At 41.0% G+C, this 10,760-nt stretch overlaps 1 protein-coding gene across 3 annotated transcripts in view; it reads left to right on the top strand.

The window, feature by feature from the left end:
* Positions 1-468: 468 nt before the first annotated feature.
* The window catches only part of PRPF18 (pre-mRNA processing factor 18), a 46,374-nt gene continuing 36,082 nt past the window's right edge, over positions 469-10,760 (top strand). The window contains exons 1-3 of one of the 3 annotated variants that reach the window (XM_033209309.1): positions 593-821; positions 10,343-10,420; positions 10,533-10,559. In XM_033209309.1, the coding sequence (XP_033065200.1) occupies positions 756-821; positions 10,343-10,420; positions 10,533-10,559 (171 nt within the window). In that variant the 5' untranslated portion in view covers positions 593-755. Of the gene's footprint in view, positions 822-10,342; positions 10,421-10,532; positions 10,560-10,760 lie in introns of all 3 variants that reach the window. The other 2 variants (XM_033209307.1, XM_033209308.1) reach the window with 2 other exon arrangements.

Below are 10,760 nucleotides of genomic sequence, written 5' to 3'. Positions count from 1 at the left end.
GCTTAAAAAAAAAGGAATTTCTGATTACCTCTCCAATCATGTCACTGAAAAAAAAAAAACTTGATTGCTGAACACGTGACCAAAAAAGTGATTAGTCAGCTTGAGGTAAATGCTCAATTATCACCAAGATTGGTAAGCAATCTAAAACAGAGGGAGTGGAGATAAATTGACTTCCAAACTGCCTTAAATGGATGTAGTCGTTTAAATTCACAGGAAATTTAACAGGGTAGTAATGAACACTGCTCTTTGACTCTATTGTTACAAGTTAGTATTGTTATTTAGATTTTTCTCATCCTTTAGTACACTAATTTTGCAAGCAAGTAACTTCAGAAACCCTAATGTAAATTTCCAGTTAATAAAGATCTTGATTTAACTGGCATTATTGAGGTGTTCTTCGAGAAGGCTTTTGGAACGGAACTAGCAGGTGCAGAGGGTACTATAAAGACCCGGGTTTCTGTCCACGTTCACGTAAACCTCTCTACAAGGGGAACTACAGGCGCGCTGCCGGAGGGCGCCGCCAGGGGGCACTGACGCACAGTTGCTTGGGCCACTACAGGCGCCCCGGGGCGCTCTCGTCCCCTCTCTCTCTCTCTCTCTCTCATCTCAACTTCCGCCGGAAGCGGCCCTGTCAGTTGTTGTCTTCAGGTGTTCGGGCTAGTTGCACTGTGTATTCAGTGGGTTCGCGGCAGCCGGCCGAGTGAGGCGGGGTTCGAGGAGCTGGAGCGGGAAACTGGAGCTTAGATTCTGGTAGTGAGATGGACATTCTGAAATCAGAGATCCTTCGGAAGCGGCAGCTGGTGGAGGATAGGAACCTGCTGGTGGTGAGGACCCTGTGGTCGTGGGGGTCGGGATGGGAGAGTGAGTGTGTGTGTGTCAGGGTTCTGGGGTGAGGGTGACGATACTCAGAGGATTCGGGGCGGGGAAGGGGCTTAGCGAGTGTCCTGCCACTATCCCTGGGAGGCCCCCTTTGGATCCAACCCGTGGCGTCTCTGAGGCTGGAGAATAGAGTCTGGGGGCAGGGAACTGGAGTCCCATTCGTTACTGACTTCCTAAAGCTGGGTCAAAAGGAAAACACCTGGCTCTGGGAGCGGGAACCTGAGGCCAATGAACGCCCACGTCCAAAAGCCAAACCAAGAGGAAAATCCGCATCTTCCCATCACCGAGTAGCAGAAGCTCCAAGCTGCTGCTCTCCCCGCATCCTTCCTTTCCCACCGCCTCTCGGATGGGAACGGAACGTGCCCTGCACTGGCCGCGGGCCAAACACGGGCCATCCCTTCATCAGCATAGGAAGCCAATTCACCTGTCTTTAGCCACAGGCTCAAACCCTTCATCCGGATAAGGGGTAGCTGGTAGGGACCTCAGAAAGCGTACCTAAAACCCAGAAAACTTTGTAACCGGGGCCTCGAGCCGCTTGCTCGGGCCCACTCGCGCCCTGTGGAGTGCTATCTCGCGTTAAAAAGTCCCTGCTTTTGCTGCTTCATTCTTGTGTTTTGTGACTTTCTTTGTGCGTTTTGTCCAGTTTTTTGTTCAAAACGCCAAGGACCAGGACAAAGTACACTCGCAGCCTTCCTTCTGGTAACTGCTCGGGAGCCTTTAGGGATGCAAATGTGGGAACTGCAGGAAAACCCGAGGCTTTGGCTGTTTCCCCCCGACTGACCTTGTGCTCTTCCAGTTTACCTAATTGCCCCCTATCCCCACTCCCATCCTTCGGCATTCTTCAGACGTGCCTCAGTTCTCCTGAGAGTTCCCTTCTGTCGCCTTACGTAGGGTTTGTGCCCAATTGAAACATGGAACGCTGAAATCCCAGCACTTTGGGAAGCCAAGGTGGGCAGACCACCTGAGGTCAGGAGTTCGAGACCAGCCTAGCAAACATGGTGAAACCCCGTCTCTACTAAAAATGCAAAAATTAGCTGGGCGTGGTGGTGCGCGCCTGTAATCCCAGCTACTCAGGAGACTGAGACAGGAGAATCACTTGAACCTGGGAGGCGAAGGTTGCAGTGAGCCGACATCGCATCACAGCACTCCTCCCTGGGCGACAGAGTGAGACACCGTCTACAAAAAAAAAAAAAAAAAATTCCTTCTAGCCAGGTGTGGTGGTGTGCGCGTCTAGTCCCAGCTGCTTGGGAGACCAAGTCGGGAGGATCGCTTGAGCCCAGGGGTTCAGGCTGCAGTAAGCTATCATCGTGCCAGTGCACTCCAGCCTGGGTGAGAGAGCCAGTCCCTGTCTCTAAAAAAAAAAAAAAAAAAAAAAAAAAAAAAAAATAAGTAAGTAATAGAAGTTCCTTTTTAATAGTAAATCCCAATTTTTTAGTTCTATTCCTTCTTCTTCCCTCTTCTTCAACACAAAAGTCTGTAGGCCTGCTCTTCACTGATGGGAATGCTAAGACTCTTGGAAAGGTACTAAAAAGGGAGAGAAAGAATTACATGATTTAGGAACTTTCTGAAGATGATCTCCCTTACTTTATGGTGTAACAGTGGCAGTTTAAAGCCACTGCCTTGATTCTTGCTAAGACTTTAGCAAATTTACCATTGCTTTTCACCTACAGTGCAGATGTCATCAGATCGAGCAGGCAGATAATGCCTTAGTATAGAAAACAGTTTTGACTTCATGAGTCCTCTCTGAGGGTCTTCAGGACCCATAGAAATCTGTGCATCACAGAACATCTGACTTAGATATTTGGATGTTGTGTACGATTGATGTATATGATGTAGTGTAAGTAAGTTAGAGTTCTTAGCTTGGTAGATGGCAAATTTCATCATCATTGAAACTTTAAAAACAGAAAGGTGGAGGTAATAGAATACTGTTTGGTAGGTATGGGGAAAAGCTTGTTCATATTTGTAAATTAATATTTTTATGTCTACTGCAGGAACCTTTTTGCTGAGTGGTTGGGAGTATTTTAAATGTAGGTATTGGAATGCACAGCTGATAGGAAGGGCCAGGGTGTTGAAATCTAAGTGCTTTAAAGGGAAAAGTGAATCACAAAATATTCAGCCCACCCTCAGGGTTCACAACATGAATATTTGCATAATCATGTTCTTCGTCATTGAAGTGGACCAATTTGTAAAAATAATCATTTAAAAAAAATTCTTTATATTCTTTTTTTTTTTTGAGATGGAGTCTTGCTCTGCCACCCAGGCTGGAGTGCAGTGGCCGGATCTCAGCTCACTGCAAGCTCCGCCTCCCGGGTTTACGCCATTCTCCTGCCTCAGCCTCCCGAGTAGCTGGGATTACAGGTGCCCGCCACCTCGCCCGGCTAGTTTTTTTTTGTATTTTTTTAGTAGAGACGGGGTTTCACCGTGTTCACCAGGATGGTCTCGATCTCCTGACCTCGTGATCCGCCCATCTCGGCCTCCCAAAGTGCTGGGATTACAGGCTTGAGCCACCGCGCCCGGCCTAAATCTTTATATTCTTTAGGGTCATTTATAATTTATATAAGCTTTTCCTGGGTGTCTTTCATTTTTTAATTTGGTAGTTGATTGAATTATCACATAATTCCAGCCAGAAGATAAGACTGATTTTTCCAATCACAGAGCAGTTCAGACCAACAAAGGGCATACATGAAATGGGAATTAAAATACCGACATTCGACCAGGAGCGGTGGCTCACGCCTGTAATCCCAGCACTTTGGAAGGCTGAGGTGGGTGGATCACGAGATCGAGACCATCCTGGTTAACACAGTGAAACCCCGTCTCTGCCAAAAATACAAAAAAAAAAAAAAAAAAAAAAAAAGGCTGAGGCAGGAGAATGGCGTGAACCTGGGAGGCGGAGCTTGCAGTGAGCCGATATTGTGCCACTGCACTGCAGCCTGGACAACAGAGGGAGACTCTGTCTCAAAAACAAAACAAAACGAAACAAAAACTGACATTCGTAGTTTCTGTTAACAGTAATGTTAGGCATCATGCAACAAATGTCTTCCAACTTAACTTGTACAACAAGTTACTGTTATTCACATTTACAGATGAGGAAACTGGAAGCTAAGAGAAGTTCCATGACTCTAAGATTACGCAGCTGGCAAGAGACAGGGCCTGGATTTGAACGCTGGCCTGTTCCTACTTCACAGCCTGCTTTGTTAACCTGTACAGATAGAATGGACACTTATTCACCTTACAAACACAGAACTAGTTTTGATAGGGCTAATGTAAGAAAGCAGTGGAAAATTATTAGATTAACATGTAATTTATATTTTTCAAAGTGCTGTATGCTATCTGATTTGAGCTTCACAACTGTTAGTGCACAAGGCAATGCTGTTTTCATGGATGATGAAATTGAGACTTAGAGGGTTACATGATGTTCTCATACTCCTTTGGCCTGCCACGATAGATCTCAAGTCTTAGACCAACTTGAGGGTGAGTACTCTTGCATGATGTAAGATGTAACACACACAACCAGGCATCTTTTCTATTGTGTCCGTGGGAAGACAGTCTTGAAATCTGCAGCTTTATCATTTCATGCAGAATAGTTGCTTTATATCTTTTATCTTTCTGCATCATAGTGTCTGTCAGTAACTTTCAGACTTTTTCACTGCCGTGTTCATAGTAATACATTTCTATATATTGATCTGATGTGAAAAAAGTTTTATGAAATAATTCTTACCACAATTGCAAATGATTTTATCATGTTTTATTCAGTCCTCCTTTTTTGTTATCAGTTATTTAATTAGGTTCTTCTTAAGAAATGTAGAACACCAATTTGTGGGGATAAATTCCATGAGTCAGGGCAAACACAGATCACAGGTGGCCCTGGAGCTGAGGAATAGCTTTGATTTTTGGTAAAATTTGTGAGTCCACAGCTTTCTGATCAATCTCATATTTCTCTTTTTCTGTACTGAAGATCTCAGCTTCCTTGTGTCTGGGCTTCTGCAGCTGCTGCTGCTGCTTGAATAAGCATCAGTGGGATGTTTTGGAATTTTTACATTGCTGATAACAATTTTGGTTGAGGTGGCAATGACAAATTTCTGGTGTTTTCTTGGTAGAGGAACTCGATTGAGGACCAGAGGTCCAGTCACTAGTAACAAGCCACTAGCCAGCTGCTTCAGGAAAATCACCCTCTTGCCTCTGTGGAATCCAGTGAGGATGATCAGAATGGTCCTGGTGGTAATGCTGGCTCGCAGTTTTCTCACGTGTCAGCTGAGGGTTTTTTTTTTTTTTTTTTTTTTTTGCCGTGGCTCAACAGCTTTTGAGACACATTTTCAGTAGGAAAATATCTAGGCATTTTATGAAGTTTAACCACCTGGGTACTACCGTTCTTGTCACCACCAACTAGTTCTGTAACAGTTGCAAGAACCTTCTCCTTTTTCTTTTCAACCTTAGACTTAGCGGCTGAGTACTTCTTCTTACACCCGGCCTTTCCGGAATACACAGCAGATGGGGAATACCTGCCGATTCCTCTGACAAGGACAGGGTTGCGCTGCAATGAGGTTTCCCCTTCCTGGGCTTCTTAGCTTTGAGGTGACCCTTTTTCACCTTACCACCAGCCTCAGCCTTCTTGGCTTCGGGTTTCTTCTCTTTAGAATCTGGCTTCTCAACTTGTTCACCCACCATCTTGCAAGATGGGAAAGAACAAGTCCCTTTGTTTTAATTTTTTAGAAAACACTGGTCGGGGATCAGTAGATTGTCATCATTACCGCATCTGTAGCTGGAAAACAGTTGTCTATGTGGTATTGTTCTTCCAGAAAGAAGAGCCACCTCATCTTTGGTCATTTCAAGTGGTGTCCCAGCTTTTTGTGGTTAATCCTTGATAGTTGAAACAATCAGTACTTAGCTTGTGAGTGCCTCTTTGTCCAACTGCAGAGAAGTGACTAAGATATCCTCTTACCACCTGTCCTAAGATGCCCTGCCTGGTATAACCGCCCTGAGGTAAATGTAGTATCTGCGTTGCTAGAACACCAGTGTTTTGGAGCCTAGAGTTGGTGAGTCTTCATGTAATGCAAAAACCTCATGTGGAAAACCAGGCTGCTCTAGAAACTCAGTGGGGAGTAATGAGTAGTTTTACTAGTTGTAGTTATTAGGATGAGTTATGTGTAGAATTTTAGCTTTTTTTTCCTTCCAGTATTTACTGCATCTTTCCTATATGAAAGATACTACAGTGTGCTGCAATAATAATGCTACAGTAATCAAAACAGCATAGTGCTGGCATAAAGACCAACAATTACATCACTAGAATATAACAGAGCACCCAGAATGGAGCCACCCTTACACAATTGTTTTGAGTTTTGACAAAGACTCCAAAACCAAATGGAAGGAAAGATATTTTCAGTAAATGATGCTGAACAACTGGATATCCATATGGAAAGAGTAAGCAATAACCCCTAACCCACATTATACAAAATATTCTGAAATGGAGGACCAACAGAAGGAATGGCAGGAACCAATATGGGAGACATTGGAAAGTAAAATTAGTAAGGAGAACTCTATACTAGTTCTAATACATTGGAAAATCTAAGTGAAGTAAATGGCTAAAAAGTACAAAAAAATACAAGAAATAGAAAATCTAAGCAAACCAGTAAGTGAGGAAGACATAAGAAGAATCTGTAAGCTAAGAGAAGAAAGTTACTGAAGAAGGAAGGAATGAGCAGTTAAATTGAAGACTGAATGAGATCAGTCAGAGAAGTCCCTTTGGATTTGTACCTTAGACATTATTTATGATCCCAGGGAGGTTTTTTCAGTGAAACAGAATGGATGTCCATATGCTGTGGGGCTGCAAAGAGAAATGGAGGTAAGGAAGTGGACGCGGATTAAACAGTTTAATGTGGTTCTGCTGTAAATGATACCCAGGGCAGAGTCTTGAGCATACTTAAATGATAATTGTCAAAAGCCAGTAGAGAGGGGAAGGATGAATATGTGAAGGAGAAAACAGCATTGATGGTGAGAAGTCCCTGAGGAACTGAGGTCTGAAGTAATTAGGAAGGGATTTGCCCTAGACAGAGGAGGGTTTTCTGTTCCTCTGTGAAATGAAAGGACCAAAGCAGATCCAGGTCAGGACTGTAGTTGGGAGGAATTTGGAGGAGTTCCTGACTGGTCGCTTCCGTAAAGTGAGATGGTTTAGTCATCTGCTGAAAATGAGGGGAGAATGAAAGGATGGGAAGTTCATGAGAATGGAGACAGTGGAATGGTCAGTGTAGACAATAGGAAAGAAAATGAAATGGATGAATACTCCAGGACCAATAGGCAATGTTGAGGCCCAAGTGGTTTTTGCCAGCGTTGTTTTGAGCATGCTGTAAGCGTGGAGAATGCCAAGTGGACTTAAACTTACTGGTCTCAGGTCTCATTCTCAATTATTGATAGCCCCAGAGAGCTTCTGTTTACATAGGACACATTTATTGATAATTACTATATTAGAAATTAAAGCCGGGAAATTAAAAAATGTATATTCCATGTAGAAATGCAATAATAAACCCATAGTATGCTAACAAATATTTTTATGACAAGACGATATTTGCAAAAACAAACACTTTAGTGAGAAAAGTGACATTGTTTTAGAAATCTCTGGCATATTAGACAGTTGGATTCTATTTCTCCCTCCAGTCTGTTGCTGTATGTTGTTTTTGTTCAAGTACATAAGAAAATTCATCCACAGATAAGTAGTTGGAAAAAGGAGTATTTTAATAGCCTTTTCAGGTTTGTGGATATTCTTCTTGATACTACACCAAAACTACACAAGTGGTTTCTTAAAGATCAGTTACAATGTGGATTCTGAAATCATTTCATTGAATTTTTCATCCATTAAAGCCTGTTGATCTATTTTGCTCTTTGGTTGGATCTTTTTACCTACATGTGATTCTGTAACATCTTGATTTTGTAATGTCATGGTTCAGTGAGTTATGCAGATCTTCTTAATGTTGACATTTTCATTAGATAATATTTAAAAATCACGTTTATTAATATCACCACTGATTTCATGGGAAAAGGCTTCAAGTATTGGGAAGCTATTAAGCTCATGGTGCTGGGTACAAGTTTTCTACTTTTCCAGTTCTCAGTTGACAGCTGGAATTTTATCATTGGTGGTAAATACCATCATTGTTTTCTTTTAACTTTAAGCTTGTTTTGTTCAATTCTGAGAAAATGTGAGCGCAATGAAAAACGGGCACATAATGTCTTAGTATATCATGAAAATAAATTTGACCTTGCAAAACCTCTGAAAGAGACTCTGTGGACCACATTTTGAGATGTTCTAGGCTTGAGATTTTGTTAGGTGTGTTCAATGGAATTGAGACATGGTCATCAAAGATAACATAGTCAAAAAGATTGGACCATGGCCTCTGGCCTGGAGATTTTTTCCTTTCTTTCTACATATCAGCCTTTTCTGAAAGGATACCAATGTGTGTTTGCCAACTTATTCGAAATATGACAATTATATACTACCTAGTCAAAAACAATTTTAGATGCCGAAATAATATTTTGGGAGTGAAGAACTGTAGCTTGGAAGGCTAGATCAGAACAAAGGGTTTAAGGACCAGAGTTCTAGCTGCCACTCATCATTCTTGCTGAGTTCTGGGAATGTCACCTAACCTAATTCTCAGCTTTCTCACCTCTAAAAAGGGGTTAATACTATTTGCCCCCACCGTACTCAGGGTAGTTTTGATGTTCAGATGATACCATCGGTTCCTTACCCCAGATAATATCTTCATCTTTATTTCTGTAAAGCTGTGCTTGTTGTGTGGTGGATAAGTCTGGAAATGTTTATTGAGTTAACGAATGAACTTTTAGAAAAACTTTATCCTGAAAGTTTTAAACATAACGCAAAAATAGATAAATTTTTATGATGAGCCTCTGCATATCCTTTCCCTGAAACATGCAGCTCTAGAAAATGACGTGTTCTTTTAAAACCAAAATATGATCACACCCAAGAAAATTAAAATTAGTTTGTTAATTTTATCAAATACTCTCCTCACATTCATATATTTTCCAGTTGAATTAAAATACATACATACATTTGCTCTTACAGTTGGTTTTTCAAGTCAGGTCAACATGAAATTTGATCCTTGAATTTGCTTATTATGAATCTTAGTTTCTTTTAATGAAGAACATTGTCATTTTCTCAACTTCGCCAATTTTTTCCATGCCATTGACTTGCTGGAGAAACTGGGGCTAGTTTTGTAAAACGTCTTTGACTTGTCTGATTGCTTCCTGGCATACTGACACTTAGTTAATTCCTCTGTTCCCTACATTTAACAAGAATACTTCCTAGACGATGGCTGGGTAATTCCTATAGTATAACATAGGTGGTACATAATCTCTTACTGATGTCAAGCTTGATCGTTGGGTTCAAATGGTGGCAGGCTGATCTTTCCATTGTCACCAGCAGCTTTTTTCATAAGGTTTTAGCATCCATTGATGATCACTGCCTGAGTGAATGAGCTTTGGAACTATGAGGTGCTAAATACTTGTATGGAGGTAGTACAGAGGTACTATTATGTCATTACTGTTAATACAGTAGGGGGCAGTATCTTTATTTGAACAAAGCCATCAGTGGAATAATATCCAAGAGGCAGAGCTGAGATAGCAACAAGCCTCCAAATTATGGACTGTAGATGTAACAATAAGGATAATTTTATGTATAATGTGGAAAGGACTGACATCATTTTAGCCACAGACAAGACTTAGAGCTTGTCTCTTTACATCAAATCATATCAAAACAAATACCTTGTGAGAGGATCATTTGAGCCCAGGGAGTCGAAGTTGTGGCCTTGATTGTGCCACTGTGCTCCAGCCCGCGTGACAGAGAGATACCCTGTCTCCAAAACAAGCAAAAAACCAGAAAAAGGCACAAAACCCCCAAATAGCCTTAAATCATGTTTTTAAATAAAAAGGTTCACCAAGACCACCCTATATCTAGATTATTTTAGGAACTGACTGATATAATAAGATTCCAGGAAACAAGAAAGAACTTATACTCCTGGAATTCCCTTGTTATGTGGGATTTCGAATGTAGGCTATATATGTCATAATTTTGTTTCTATTAGGAAAAAATAATTGAGATATACCATTTTATGTGGTTCATAATGAATCCATTTGAAGAAATTATTCAACTCAAACATTAAGAAATCAAAACATTTGGAAAATATTCTTGGTCTCCTCTTTGCGGATGAACCTACCTACTGATTGATACTGCAAGAAAAATACTTGAACTTATCACACATCGGTGCCCTTAGTCATAGTGGAGGGTTGGTGATGTGTTTGGGGAATCAATGTATTCATCTCTGGAACCAAAAAATATTCATATTATCAAATTCTTGAAAAACTGAAGAGTGGTTTCAAAAGGTTTCTAAAGGTACTTGTTGACTATGGGACATGAACTTTTGCCCAAGGATTTATTATTGACATAATTTTTTTTCTTGAATAGGAAAATAAAAAGTATTTCAAGCGTAGTGAGCTCGCCAAAAAAGAAGAGGAAGCATATTTTGAAAGATGTGGGTACAAGGTATGAATGTCTGCTTTTATGTTAAATTGTATATTTCTGAGTTTAAATTTATACAGCTGTTGTTAAATGACAATCATTGATCTCTGTTCAATTTATCAATGTTATACGTTAGCCTATAAATGAGAAGCCATCTGGAGAGGTATGAGTTTTTGTTTTTGCATTTTAAAAAAATCTTGAATTCAGGAAAATACATGCATGACTTTTGGCTTGGAATGGTTTGGCTTTTTGTGGATGGCATGAAGTGGCTTGAGATCAAAGCTTGAATTTTTTTTTTTTTTTTTAAATTAAGTCCTGAATCTGAGACTGCCTTATTTTCAACTCCACCACCACTCCTCTCCCC

This window comes from Trachypithecus francoisi, unplaced genomic scaffold (genome assembly GCF_009764315.1).
Source record: "Trachypithecus francoisi isolate TF-2019V2 unplaced genomic scaffold, Tfra_2.0 Lachesis_group9, whole genome shotgun sequence".
NCBI lineage: Eukaryota > Metazoa > Chordata > Mammalia > Primates > Cercopithecidae > Trachypithecus > Trachypithecus francoisi.
Note: the sequence above shows the minus strand (reverse complement) of the source record. Positions and strands in the feature narration are given on the sequence as shown.